Here is a 15,443-nt window from a genome sequence, read left to right as displayed (position 1 = left end):
CACCGACCAGCGATCCCCGCAAATTAACACTACCCTGCGCGCACACACACACACACTAGGGACAATTTACATTTACACCAAGCCAATTAACCTGCAAACCTGTACGCCTTTGGAGTGTAGGAGGAAACCGAACATCTCGGAGAAAACCCACGCAGGTCATGGGGAGAACGTACAAACTCCGTACAGACAGCACCCGTAGTCGGGATCGAACCCTGGTCTCTGGTGCTGTAAGGCAGCAACTCTACTACAGTGCCCCCCAGAGATCTCAGTTATCTACTATTCGCAAGGCAGGTCTACAATATTTCTTCAGATGCAGTTCTTTTTAACAATAAGATGCAATAGTTCTCTCCTATGGGGTTTTTTTCCAAATAGGTAGTTAGGGAAGGGTATGAGTCTTAAAAGAAGGAAAGCATGAACATCTCTTCATTCTCAAATTATCCCGACTGGAATCTTCCTCTGGGGAAAATAAATTGCGGAATGGTATTAGTAATTGCACATGTGCAAGGTGTAAGATGTCCTGTGTTGTATGAAACTGTGCTGGAGGCTGCAGAGCAAACTCAGCAATCTGCAATTGTCAATTATTGGACAATCTAGCTCAGTATTTCTGAGGTCAACTGTTTCACCCAAATGTATTCCTCTGCCATTGTCAGCAGTTCACGACAGATGAAAGGTGTGTCTCATGACAAATATACTGTTTCAATTCCTGTTTCTGCATTGTCTTCTGGAATTTTAACTAGATTTCTGAATGGAAATTTCAAAAAGCAAATGAAACATTTTTTTTTTTGGCTCCATCTGCCGCAGAACTTCTCGTGGAGTTCGATGGTAATTACCCAGCAAGATTGTAGGAAGGAACTGCAGATGCTGGTTTACACTGAAGATAGACACAAAAAGCTGGAGTAACTCAGCGGGACAGGCTGCATCTCTGGAGAGACGGAATGGGTGCTGTTTCGGGTCAAGACCGAAGAAGGGTCTCGACCTGAAACGTCACCCATTCCTTCTCTCCAGAGATGCTGCCTGTCCCGCTGAGTTACTCCAGCACATTGTGTCTATAATAGTGCTGGGTTGTCAACTGGAATTGCCCACATCAGGCTTGACATGGCATGGAGAATTCTCCATTGATTTCTGTGAAAGAGAATATGTCCAAAGGATTAAGGTGTCAGTATTTTTAGAGCACAATCAGTTCCAGCCCGCCTCAAGTAACATTCTTCTCCACCTGGCAGAACTTATCCTCACACTTAAAAAAATATATTTTTTAATTTTGATTCAGTGATGTAGCCGTGGGCATTTATATGTCCCCTGACATTACCTTGTGTTGCCTTACCCTTTCCCCTCACCCTTTTTTCACCAGCTCTATGCCCAAAACATTGTCTGTCCATTTTCCTGCACAGATGCTGCCTGACCCGCTGTGTTCCTCCAGCACTTTGTTTCTTTGCTCAAGGTTCCAGTGTCTGCAGCATCTTGCGCCTCATAGAAACATAGAAAATAGGTGCAGGAGGCCATTCGGCCCTTCGAGCCAGCACCGCCATTCATTGTGATCATGGCTGATCGTCCCCAATCAATAACCCGTGCCTGCCTTCTCCCCATATCCCTTGATTCCACTAGCCCCTAGAGCTCGATCTAACTCTCTCTTAAATCCATCCAGTGATTGGGCCGCCACTGCCCTCTGTGGCAGGGAATTCCACAAATTCACTACTCTCTGGGTGAAAAAGTTTTTCCTCACCTCAGTCTTATTTTTTTCACCTCAGTCTTAAATGACCTCCACTTTATTCTAAGACTGTGGCCCCTGGTTCATTTTTTCTGCAGCTAGCTTGTCCAGTCCTTTTATAATTTTATATGTTTCTATAAGATCCCCCTCATCCTTCTAAACTCTAGTGAATACAAGCCTAGTCTTTTCAAACTTTCCTCATATGACAGTCCCGCCATCCCAGGGATCAATCTCGTGAACCTACGCTGCACTGCCTCAATCACAAGGATGTCCTTCCTCCAATTGGTAATTGGAGTCATGCTGGAAGTCTGGGATCTTCAGGAAACCATTTACCCAATCTGCATTTGGTCGCCAATTTACAGGGGAAATGTCATGAACATTGAATACAGAATCTTAAATCAAAAAAAAGTGTAGGTGAAGCCCTGTTTTACATGTAGCTGGAGGAAAGGGCAGACATTGCAGGTTTTGTGAAGGCCAGCAAAGATAGGACTGGGTTGTGTGGAATAAATGATTCTTCCAAACTACTGAAAGAAATGTAGGCAGTACAGTGACAAAGCTGCCTCACAGCTCCAATTACCTGGATTCAATGCTGCCTCTGTGGAGTTTGGATGTTCTTTCAGTAACTGTGTTAGTTTCTTTCACATCCTTATGATTGGGGCTTCAGTTTAGTTTCGTATTTTCGCACATGTACCAAGGTATGGTGAGAAGCTTTTGTTGCGTGCTATCCAGTCAACATTGTCTCCTAGGCCTTGGTTCCTCTGCAGTCTGTAACAGAGCCTCTGGGGGCTATCAGTGCCCTTCTGTGTGCATGCATGTGTGTGCGTGCGTGCGTGCTTGTGTGTGTGCGTGCGTACGTGTGTGTGCATGCATGTGTGTGCGTGCGTGTATGTGCATGGGTGCGTGTGTGCGTGTGTGTGCGCCTGTGTGCATGCATGTGTGTGCATGCATGTGTGTATGCTTGGGTGTGTGCATGCATGTGTGTGTGGGCAGGCGTGTGTGTTAATATGCATGCAGCAGAACTTGTCCTCCAGTCATCTAGGCCTCCTCGCCACTGAATCACGACCTCACTCTGTCAATGCCACACGACAACTGTTTCGTAGCATCCATCTCACATTGAATGAAACTGTCCGTGGAATCCTCCTCCTTGGCTCCATGGCCACTTGCAGGCTGTGCCCATAGTAACAGTCCGCAATCTCACTCGTCTTTCTTAACCCAGGGATCTGGGGGCTTGGTCTTTGACATCACTTAGCAGATTGAAACAATGTTGAGCTGTCGATAGGCAGCTTAATGAACAAGGCAGGAGGCACATCTTGTGGAGGGGCACATAAAGACATTTCACATGGGATGGGTGTTACTATCAGGAATATGCCACCATGGCAAATCAACAACTCCCAGGGGCTACATGAACTTTGCACGAACCGCCATTTATATCCAACGTGGAAGATACTCACTCCTATCAACACATACACCCCAATTCTGCTGGGTCCAGATTGGCCAAGGAGAACTTCTGCAATAAACTCAAAACTCCCAGGCACCTTCCCCTTAGAAGAGAAATTAATCCTTCCGCCAACGTCAATGCATTGAAGAGTCATGGGAAAAGACAGAGTAGGGAAACCTATGTCCACTTAAGTCATTCTCCAAACAAACTACTTGGAGCACGGTCTTGTTCTAACTGCTCCGCTATTCTATTGGAGAGACGAGTATAAGACTACATGGCAACAATACTAATCCAGCAATGGCACTAAGATTATATTGACCCCACAAGGTTAATTGTCAGGGTGAGTGTGCAGAAACCTGCACTATTGTACTAAAGCTATAGATTTGATTCCCATCACAGTATATAGGTGGTTTAAATTCAGGATAAATAACTATCCTTAGTGAACTTCAATTCAGTTTAGATTATTGTCACGTGTACCTCGGTACAGTGAAAAGCTTTCGTTGCCTGCTAACCAGTCAGCAGAAAGACAATACATGATTACAATCGAGCTATTTACAGTGTATAGATACATGATAAAAGAATAACGTTTAGTGCAAGGTAAAGCCAGCAAAGTCCGATCAAGGATAGTCTGAGGGTCACCAAAGAGGTAGATAGTAGTTCAGCACTGCTCTCTGGTTGTGGTAGGATGATTCCGTTGCCTGATAACAGTTGGGAAGAAACTGTCGCTGAATCTGGAGGTGTGTGTTTTATGCCAGTTCTGGTGACCATGCTGTTGGTCAATACAATGGCACATCTAGTGGAGCTGCTGCTTCACAGTGGCGGAGACCTGGCAGTCACGCCTGCAGTGCCGGGCGTGTTGGTGTGGCGCAGCGGTAGAGTTGCTGCCTTACAGCGAATGCAGCTCCGGAGACCCAGGTTCAATCCTGACTACGGGTGCTGTCTGTGTGGAGTTTGTACGTTCACCTTGTGACTGTGTGGGTTTTCCCCAAGATCCTCGGTTTCCTCCCACACTCCAAAGATGTACTGGTTTGTAGGTTAATTGGCTTGGTAAATGTAAAAACTGTCCCTAGTGTGTGGAGGATAGTGTTAATGTGCGGGGATCGCTGGTCGGCATGAACCCCGTGGGCCGAAGGGCCTGTTTCTGAGGAGAGAAAGAGAAGGAAATGTGGATAATTAGTTCATTCTGTACCCTTCTATTCTTGATTATAGGGCTCATTTTCAAAAGCCACGTGGAAGGTCCTTTAATTCCCTTCTTTACAGGACGTTCCCTCTTAACACAAGGAGATTTAGAGAGAAGGGAAAAGGAAGTAAACAAGGCTTAGACAAGTATTAAATTGAATTAAAAGCCCTTTGACTCCAGAAGAATGCTTGAGAAAATGTTGAGTGGGTGTTTTGAGCAGCTGAGTGGGAGAGGGTTAACTATCTGCAGGCCGAGCTGCCGAGTCATTCGATTGAAGATTCTGCTATTTGTGCCAAGGGAGGTTCATAGAAATGCAATCTGCAGAGCATAAATTATGTAGGTTGACAGTATTGTCTCCATTTGTGTTGGGTTCATCCCTTTGAAGTGTTCACCCACTGTCATTTCTTCTCATATCCCCAGTGGGATCACCATGTCCGAACTCCCAGCAGTGATTATTGATCAGCAATTAGTGCAATCTACTCATTGACAGCAAGGGGTACATTATGAATCAACTGTATTTTGTGGCAATGGGCATCTGTAACAAATACAATCAACCTTTGTTGTGTCATTGGCCGACATATGGAACAATCGCGCCCACTCAAAATCCATTTAAAATTAAATCCACACATATCTGTTCCAAATATTCCAATCACACTGAGGACAGCCATTTCACCATCTTGGGAAAAATAAATTAGCATCACTATATGTTCAACTCTTATCGTGTATTGTGTTATTGTTATTCGTAAGGCTGTATGGTAACTTGAACTTGAATTTGTCAGGTCGGGGGGAGTCCCCCCCCCCCCCCCCCACCCCGCCACGGGTACCATGTAATCCCGGGCTACCTGCTCCATGGTCGGATAGTCCATGTTCCCAATGTTGGTGGGATTCCAGAACCAGTGGTCACAGTTTAAGAATGAGGTGGAGGCCATTTAGGACTGAATCTGTGGAATTCTCTGCCACAGAAGGCAGTGGAGGCCGATTCACTGGATGTTTTCAAGAGAGAGTTAGATTTAGCTGTTAGGGCTAACGGAATTAAGAGATATGGGGAAAAGGCAGGAACGGGGTACTGATTCTGGATGATCAGCCATGATCATATTGAATGGCAGTGCTGGCTCAAAGGGCCAAATGGCCTACTCCTGCACCAATTCACTATGTTTCTATGTTTCTGCTTTGTGAAATTCGATAATTCTCTTGTCACTCAGTTAATGCCCAAGGAAATGCCCATGATTTCTGGTCTCAATGGTAAAAACTTCTTTCCTGGTACTACCTTAGGAAGAATCTTCCCCCATCCTGTCAATGTGCTTGTGTTCCTTGAATGGAAGGGTTATTTTGTAAAATAATGAGTTTGCAGGTTGGCCTGTACTCCGGGAGGTTAGGAGAATGAAGCAGGATCTTATTGGGAATGAATTTCTGAGGGACTGGACAAAGTAGATGCTGAAACAATGCTTCTTCATGTGAAGGAATCCAGTAAGGGAGGGGGAGAGGGCAAGGGGGGGGGGAGGGGGTGAGGGGGGGGGGGCATAGTTTCAGATTACAGGGTTACTGCACTTTAGAAAGACATGAGGAGGGATTTCTGAATCACAGAGAATGGAGAATATATGGAATTCTCCATCCAAGAGCTCCATAAAGTATGATCAAGGCTGATAGTGCGGGTGTCAGAGGTTATGGGGAGAAGGCAGGAGAATGGGGTTAGGAGGGAGAGATAAATCAGCTATGATTGAATGGCGGAGGAGACTTGATGGGCCGAATGGCCTAATTCTGCTGATATCACATGATCTGTTGATACAGATATCTTTTGGTCTATACAGCAGAAAGGGAAGGGGAGGATGAAGGGCATGAGGATCAGGCAAAATAGTTGCGTATGTTCCAGTATTCAGTTCATTCATGGTTCATCCAATGAGCCATGAATGTATTGAACAGTAGAGCAAACTCAAGGCTGAATGCCCACTCTATCTGCTGCCCATTCTTAGTCACGCGTGTGACCAAAAATATGAAAAATTGTGGAATACATCTCTTCTAATTCTGAAAGCATTTCTTCTGCAGTTGTATAGGGCTCTGGTGAGACCACCTCAGGAGTATTGTGTACAGTTTTGGTCTCCTAATTTGAGGAATAACATTCTTGTGACTGAGGCAGTGCAGCATAGGTTCAAGAGGTTGATCCCTGGGATGGCGGGACTGTCAAATGAGGGAAGATTGAAAAGACTAGGCTTGTATTCACTGGAGTTTAAAAGGATGAGGGGATTTCTTATAGAAACATATAAAATTATAAAAGGACTGGACAAGCTAGATGCAGGAAAAATGTTCCCAATGTTGGGCGAGTCCAGAACCAGGGGCCACAGTCTTAGAATAAAGGGGAAGCCATTAAAGACTGAGGTGAGAAAAAAACATCGTGAATTTGTGGAATTCCCTGCCACAGAGGGCAGTGGAAGCCAAATCACTGGTTGGATTTAAGAGAGCGTTAGATAGAGCTCTATGGGCTAGTGGAATCAAGGGTTATGGAGATACGGCAGGCACGGGTTATTGATTGGGGATGATCAGCCAGGATCACAATGAATGGCAGTGCTGGCTCGAAGGGCTGGATGGCCTCCTCCTGCACTTATTTTCTATGTTTCAATATTACAGGTATATTACTTTGTGCTGTATATATGATTCATCATTTTTTGGTTTATCAAGTGAAATTTTTGTTTGTTACTAGACCATGTGGGACCCATTGGGCCCCTTTGCCCCAACGCAATATTCCACCACTCACCCATAGCCCCAACTGCGCAGGCGCGGCTGATTTCTCCTCATCCCTAACACTCCCTCCCCCTCCTCTTCACCCTCCCTCTTCTCTCCCCTCTCCTCCTCCCCTCCCCCACTCCCCCCTCACCTCCCCCTCCCTCTCCTTTCCCCTACCCTCAGTCACTCCCTACCCTCAGTCACTCCATCCCACCCTCCATAACCGCTCTCCCCTCCCTACCCCCCTGATCCGTTGGGCCCCATTCCCCCAATACAATATTCCACCACTCACCCATAGCCCCCAACTACACAAGTGCAGCTCGTATATTACCTCCTCCTCCTCTTCACCCTCTCTCTTCTCTCCCCTCTCCTCCTCCCCCCTCCACTCCCTTACCTCTCCCTCCCTCTCCTTTTCCCTACCCTCAGTCACTCCCTCCCTCACCTCTCCCCTATCGCACTCCCCCACTAAACACAATGTTTAAATAACATTTCTTCTTCTCCCCTCCCCCACTCCCTCCCTCTCCTTACAACAATGTGACAAATCTCTCATTGCACTGGGTGGAACACCGTTGATTGGCAGCTTATGTAAATGAGATCCCATTGTGATGTCATTGTCAGGTGGAGCACTGTTCATGGCAGCTTATGTAAATGAGATCCCATTGTGACAACATAGCTGCAAACTTCCAGTATCTGCCACAGCATATTGTTCTCAAAGTGGGGTTTTCTAAAGTTTTAAATGTCAATAACTTGTGAAGTATAACATCAATCTGAACGAAACTTGACACAAACCACGACATGGCAATTGTGAGTAAGGTGGTGCAAAAATGTTAGCGCTATCATGTACTGTTTTGGCATAGTTCTGGGATCACATATGGATAGACAGACAGATACAAACAAGATGAGAGTTTTAGTAATGGACTAGACCAAGTGGGACCCGTTGGGCCCCGTCCCCTCAACACCCGGTTCCGGTGGGGGAGGCGGTCTGTGGCTTCACACACACACTAACCACTCCACACACATGCAGGGGGGTAGGGGGGAAGAGCGGGAGGAAGGGGGGAGATGGGGGGAAAGGGGGAGGGAGGGGGATGGGAGAGGTGGAGGGGGGGAGAGAGAGGGGAGGGGGAGTAGAGGGGAGGGAGGAGAGGAGGAGAGACGAGTGGGGAGAGGAGATGGGAGAGAGGGGGGAGAGGGGGAGAGGAGAAAGGAAGGGGGAGGGTGGAAGGGGGGTGACGTAAGGTGCGTAATGGGGGGGGTTACAGTGAGCGGGCCGGTGGCGACCAAATGACTGCAAGTCAGGGGGATGACGTAACTCGCAGCGCATGGAAAACAGTGCATACAGGCTGCGCAAGCAGACCCATTGTGACGTCATCAGCTCATTTATTTTCTAATTTGAAATTTTGGAACATTTTCGTAAATAACTCAAGAAATAAAGCTCAACATTTTCAGATAAGGCGATTTTTGACTTCACAGCGTAAATCTCTATCGGAATATGTAAAAATGTCACCGTTAGCGAGCCGTGTTTTCGAGGAGACGTGAATCGCACACGAACATCACACAAATAAATACACATCCAAGATGAGAGTTTTATAAGTATAGTGATATAGATGCTGACAATGAGCTTCCAGTGGAAGTGGTGGCGGCAGGTTCGTTGGTATCATTTAAAAATAAATTGGATAGGCATATGGATGAGAAGGGAATGGAGGGTTATGGTATGAGTGCAGGCAGGTGGGACTAAGGGAAAAAAGTTGTTCGGCACGGACTTGTAGGGCCGAGATGGCCTGTTTCCGTGCTGAAATTGTTATATGGTTATATGGTTATATGATTGTTTCGGGTCAGAGGGCAAATATGATTGGTCATGTGTGTGACATTGTACAATTATACAAACTCTGTGAATTTTAAAAAGCTAGAATGTTCATATCTGTAGCTGTCGGTAGGAAAATAACAATGAATAAGAATAATTTCTTCCAAGAATTTTTAATGTATCACTTTGTGATCACATGTGGTCACGTGTGTGACGGTGTGGTTCACTTGCCAAAGAATGGGCCTGCTGTCCATGTGTTCTTCCTACCCAAGTAACCAAAAGTAGATGCGCTATTCTATTATGTAGGTTGCACAATACCTAATTTTACATATGTTCTCTTCATCTATTTGTATAGTTGCAATGTTTGTATTCCTGGTTGCAACGTTTATAGACCTTAAACTTCATGTTTAATGTCTCAGATTTAACAATGTATTCATTTGAAGTGTTGGTGCCTCTTTCCCTTTTATAGTTCCTATGTAAATGTTATGTCCTTCCCTTAATTTGAACTACAACAATGTTTCCCCTTATGTCAAAAGGGTTCCATTTCCATTCATGTCTCAGATCTGCAAGCCCAACGTGACTTTGTGAAATGACTAACAACGTGTGTCTCCACAATGCGCGTTTGTGTTCTTTGCAAATGCTGCTGCAGGCGACCACCACATTGCAGCCTCTCATGAAACGGAAATGTTTGCACCCTTGCAGAATTTACAAATCACACCCAAGAAATCTGAGATACAGAATAAAAATTGCTTCTCACAGAATTTAAGTAACAATTTTTATTTTATTTGCAGCTCGTATATTTCTTGGTGCACAAGCAATGATGTGGCCTTGTGTTACGAAAATAAAAAATTTCCTCCCCCACCTACCCCTAATACAGCCGTCACCTGCATTGTGTCACCATAATCTGCTGTCCTACATGGAAATAGACCAATGGATCCAACATATATTTTCATAAAATGCCAATGTTTAAGCATCTCCTGGCATTTGCTTCATCTTCTTAGTTTTCTATATTTCTATCATTTTTTATTATGTCCCGCCAGATTTCTATATTATCACAGATCTTAATGGTGTTTGCAACCCTCTACGCTGCAATATTTCAAACACTTTTTGAAAATCCACAAATACATCTGTGCTGTCTTCTTAATGATTAATTAGATATGTCAAAGTTCCCTGTTGATATGTACCATGAAAAGGCCCTGCAAATTTAAGGGACATCAAAAATAGCCACTGTTTACTTTTTAATTATTTTAATTATTTGTGGTTTTATGTTCTTATTTATCAAACGCATTTATTTGTTTGATGATAATTGACACTGCAGTAGAGACAGCTTTCTCCCAACTGCCAGCCATGCGAACACCAAGCATTTGATGCATGTGTACTTATTCTTTGTAGTTACAATATTTTCAATATCCATATTCACTTTAATCATGACACTTCCATATGGTATCCTTGAAGTTTGATTCTTGCCTTCACTGGGTTGGATTAGATTAAGCATTGCTTTATCATTCTGTATCTCTTTAGGATGAGAGGGGATCTTATAGAACCATATAAAATTCTGAAGGGATTGGACATGGTAGATGCAGGAAAAATATTCCCCATGTTGGGGGAGTCCAGAACCAGGGGTCACAGTTTAAGAATAAGGGGTAGGCCATTTAGGACTGAGATGAGGAAAAAAAAATTCAGCCAGAGAGTTGTGAATCTGTGGAATTCTCTGCCACAGAAGGCAGTGGACGCCAATTCACTGGATGTTTTCAAGAGAGAATTAGATTTAGCTCTTAGGGGGAAAGGAATCAAGGGATAAGGGGAAAAAGCAGGAACAGGGTACTGATTTTGGATGATCAGACATGATCATATTGAATGATGGTGCTGCCTCGAAGGGCCGAATGGCCTACTCCTGCAACTACTTTCTATGTTTCTGCTGATCATTATGCATATCTTTAGCTGTTAATAATATCTAACTTCAGTAATTTGTTGTTTATGTTTTATTTTTGCTGCAGCTGCACAATAAATGTGCCTCGCATATCAAGCCTGAATGTGATGGTGGCCAACTGAAAGAGCATATCTTACTTCCCTCCTACATATGTCCTGTAGTTCTGGTAAGTATTCAACAAAGAAGACAAAATGTGTAGGAAGGAACTGCAGATGCTGGTTTGAACCCAAGATAGACACAAACCGCTGGAGAAAAGGAATAGGTGACGTTTCAGACTTCCAGTCTGAGGAAGGGTCTCGACCCAAAATGTCACCTATTCTTTTTCTCCAGAGATGCTGTCTGACCCACTGAGTTACTCCAGCTATTTGTGTCTACCTTCAACAAAATAGAAGTTGCTGGTACAAAACAAATTGCTGGAAGAAGCAATACTTCAAACAGCATCAATGGAGATAAAGGGAAGTTCAAAGCAATAAATAATGATTCAGGTCCCATAGAGTCATAAAATCATACAGCTCGAAAAAAGGACATATGGCCCATAACACATTCTTACCAGCCAAGATGCCTCATATAAACAAGTCCCATTTCCTAGAATGATGCCTGGATTAGGGCGCATTAACTACAGGGGGAGGTTGGAAAGATTTGTATTGTTTTCCTCTGAACACAGGATGTTGTGGGGAGACCTGATAGAAGTCGGTAAAATTAAGAGAGGCATTGATAGGGTAGTCAGTCAGAACCTTTTTCCCAGGATGGAAAGATCAAATATTACAGGGCATAGCTTTACAGTGAAAGGGGCAGAATTTAAAGAAAATGTAATTTAGTATTAGTATTAATAGTATTATTGCACAGACTCACTGTATGTCATGTTGTCACTTACGGGCGGAGCACCAAGGCAAATTCCTTGTATGTGATACTTGGCCAATAAACTTATTCATTCATTCAGTCAGAGGGTGGTGAGGGGGGTGGAATGCGCTGGTGGGGGTGGAGCCAGATACAATAATGGCCTTTAATTAGGCACATGAATATGCAGCAAATGTAGGATATGGATTACATGAAGGCAGGTAAGAGTTAGACCCAAAATGTCAGAGTAACTCAGTGGATCAGACAGCGTTGAAATCTTTGGTTTAAACCAGCATCTGCAGTTCCTTCCTACAGATAAGAGTTGGTCTTGGCATGATGTTTGGCACAATGGGAATAGTGAGTCTGTGGAATTCTCTGCCTCAGAGGGCGGTGGAGGCCAGTTCTCTGGATACTTTCAAGAGAGACCTAGATAGGGCTCTTAAAGATGGCAGAGTCAGGGGATATGGGGAGAAGGCAGGAATGGGGTACTGATTGGGGATGATCAGCCATGATCACAATAAATGGCGGTGCTGGCTCGAAGGGCCGAATGGGCTATTCCTGCACCTATTGTCTATTGTCTAATAGCTTCTCTGTACTCATTATCTGTCTGTAACTTTCACCTCCATTAATTCTCCGTGCATCCTTAAAATTAGTCACAGATGCAATAACATATTTTTTAAGATATAACACAAAAAATGCATGATTCCATTAAATGCTTAAAAGCTCACGTGGTGGTTTCCTGCACTGCTGTTGAAAGTTGTGATCGTGAAAAGCAAAATATTTTGTCAGACATATCTCAAAAAGGGACAAAGTTTAAACATAATACCAGTACATATGTCACAAAACTCTGATTATTAGCAACCACTTTCTGTTATTTGCACTACCAGTTTATTTATTCATGTGTGTATATATTTATATCATGGTATATGGACACATTTATCTGTTTTGTAGTAAATGCCTACTATTTTCTGTGTGCTTAAGCAAAGCAAGAATTTCATTGTCCTATACAGGGACACATGACAATAAACTCACTTGAACTTGCACTCAAGAGTCAAGAGTGTTTTATTGTCATATGTCCCAGATAGAACAATGAAATTCTTGCTTGCTGCAGCACAACAGAATATGTAAACATAATACATAACGGGAGAAGAAAAAATGAGTGTGTATATATACATGCACACATACTCAATAAATAAATAAATATAGTACATTAATAATAATAGTAGTAATAGTCTGGTGTAGCTATTGTTGTACTGAGGAATTAGTGGGCCTATGTCCAAATATAGAGAAAATAGTGATTGACAAAATGCTGGAGTAACTCAGCGGGACAGGCAGCATCTCAGGGGAGAAGGAGTGGGTGACGTTTCAGGTTTGCGACCCTTCTTCAGACCCTTCTTCTGGTCTGAAGAAGGGACTCGGCCCCAAAACATCAACCGGCTCTGAAGATGTCACCCTTTCCTTCTCTCTAAAGATGCCGTCTGTCCCGCTGAGTGTCTCCAGCATTTTGTGTTCATCTTCGGTGTAAACCAGCATCTGCAGTTCCTTCCGACACATACAGAGAGGCCGGTTTCAGATTCACGTAATTATTTTGATTTATTTTCTGTTTTGAAGGATAGACAGCCCAATCAGAAAAAGGGCGAAACGAATTCACCGACAACCACAAGTTCAGATGACAGTCAGGCTTTCAAATGTAACACAACAACAATGGATGGACAAGGACTGCAGGTATGCTTGGAAGAGTGCAACGTCTACCCTCCAATAAACCTCATTTACTGCCTTTAACTGGAAACCAATGAATGAAACATCATGTTTCTGTCATCTCTGACGAAGACAGGCCAAGCTCTTCTGAGGAGACATAAAGATCGATTTGGTTGCAGGCTCCATTTTTATATGGAACAAATTTTCCAGAGGACTAACTTAGGGTGATAACAACAATATCCAACAAAAGGTGATAAGGATGGGTTTAGTGTTTTAGTTTTGATAGAACACGGCAAGTCTTCCACAGAAGATGAGCTGTCTAAGCTCACTGATGGTAGGCACAAAATGCTGGAGTAGCTCACTGATAGTAGACACAAAAGCTCACTAATGGTAGACACAAAATGCTGGAGTAACTCAGCGGGACAGGCGGCATCTCTGGAGGGAAGGAATGGGCGACGTTTTGGGTCGAGACCCTTCTTCAGACCCACTGATGAACTGTCTTTGAAGGCTGATGTTACCGTGAGCAAATCGCATAGCACCAGGGAACAATCTGATGTAAAGCCAGTTCCCTGCTGAGTGGTGAAACCTAGCCCATTACAGGCACTTTCCCATCAATCAAGCCCCTCAACCAGAATTGTTAGCTCTGCCCAAGCTAAGTTGTAGTAAAGAGCATGAATGTCTTTGATATTCACAGGCTTTCTAAAACTATTGGAGAATAAAAATAAAATATTATTAAATGTTTCTAAAATGAGTAGAATATTTCTTTAAACTATTACGGTTAAACTGGCTCGAATCTAATGAAAAGGTAAATTTTCTATATATTTCTGCTTCTGTTCATAGTCAAAGTGCTGGGAACATGGTCGAATATGATTCCCTCACTGGTGCCACAGAAGGCTGTGGAGGCCAATCCAATGGATATTTTTAAGGCAGAGATAGATAGATTCTTGATTAGTGCGGCTGTCAGGAGTTATGGGGAGAAGGCAGGAGAATGGGGTACATGGATACATAGACAACAGGTGCAGGAGTAGGCCTGCCCTTCGAGCCAGCACTGCCATTCAATGTGATCAGGGCTGATCATCCACAATCAGTACCCCGTTCCTACCTTCTCCCCATATCCCTTGATTCCACTAGCCCTAAGAGCTCTATCTAACTCTCTTTTGAATGAGTGAATTGGCCTCTACTGCCTTCTGAGGCAGTGAATTCACAAATTCACAACTCTCTGGGTGAAAAAGTTTTTCCTAATCTCAGTTCTAAATGGCCTACCCCTTATTCTTAAACTGTGGCCCCTGGTTCTGGACTCCCACAACATCGGGAACATTTTTCCTGCATCTAGCCTGTCCAATCCCTTAATAATTGTTTATGTTCCCATAAGATGCCCTCTCATCCTTGTAAACTCCAGTGAATACAAGCCCAGTCTCTCCATTCTTTCATCATATGCCAGTCCCACCATCCCGGGAATGAACCTTATGAACCTACGCTGCACTCCCTCAATAGCAAGAATGTCCTTCCTCAAATTAGGTTGAGAGGGAAAGATATATCAGCTATGATTGAATGGTGGAGTATACTTGATGGACCGACTGGCCTAATTCTGCTCCTATCACTTATGACCTTACGACCACGAGGAGTCCATGAAACACAGTAATCAGTAATGCTGAGATCAATGACCCATAATGCAGCAGTTTGCGACCTGCGTTCATTTGGGCTGTCTAGAAGTTCTTTATCACTATGAAAGATAGGTAGGTATAGGTTCTGGACTAACCCCAGCATGAGGAACACCATTCCCCAATCCAACAGTCACTGGAGTTGAGACCATCTCAATTGGAGTGTGTGTGCCTCCATCCTCCCCTTGCTCATCTGGCACTCTTCCCCGCATGCTGAGCCAACTTTACCTTATTTCTTGTTTCTCATAGTTTCTCATCCTTTTTCTTAACTCATCCCACCAACAATCCCTTCACCTCTATCCCAGTCCCAGTAAACTACCGGCCACTGACCTCTCTTCCTGAACACTATTCTCATTTGATTTGCCAGATATTTCCTCTGGAACGGCGCTTTCTTTTTGTGCTTCTCTCGTGCTTCGTCATTTCCTAAGCAACCCGCTTCGATGGCAAACTCCTTGACCCCTAACCTCTTCATCGC

At 43.9% G+C, this 15,443-nt stretch overlaps 1 protein-coding gene across 1 annotated transcript in view; it reads left to right on the top strand.

Moving 5' to 3' along the window:
• Positions 1 to 15,443, top strand: part of dgkg (diacylglycerol kinase gamma) — a 580,221-nt gene that overhangs the window by 285,278 nt on the left and 279,500 nt on the right. The window contains exons 14-15 of the mRNA XM_033023568.1: positions 10,840 to 10,938; positions 13,221 to 13,334. Coding sequence (XP_032879459.1) covers positions 10,840 to 10,938; positions 13,221 to 13,334 — 213 coding nt within the window. The remainder of the gene's footprint in view (positions 1 to 10,839; positions 10,939 to 13,220; positions 13,335 to 15,443) is intronic.

The sequence above is a fragment of the Amblyraja radiata genome, chromosome 7 (genome assembly GCF_010909765.2).
Source record: "Amblyraja radiata isolate CabotCenter1 chromosome 7, sAmbRad1.1.pri, whole genome shotgun sequence".
Taxonomy (NCBI): domain Eukaryota; kingdom Metazoa; phylum Chordata; class Chondrichthyes; order Rajiformes; family Rajidae; genus Amblyraja; species Amblyraja radiata.
Note: the sequence above shows the minus strand (reverse complement) of the source record. Positions and strands in the feature narration are given on the sequence as shown.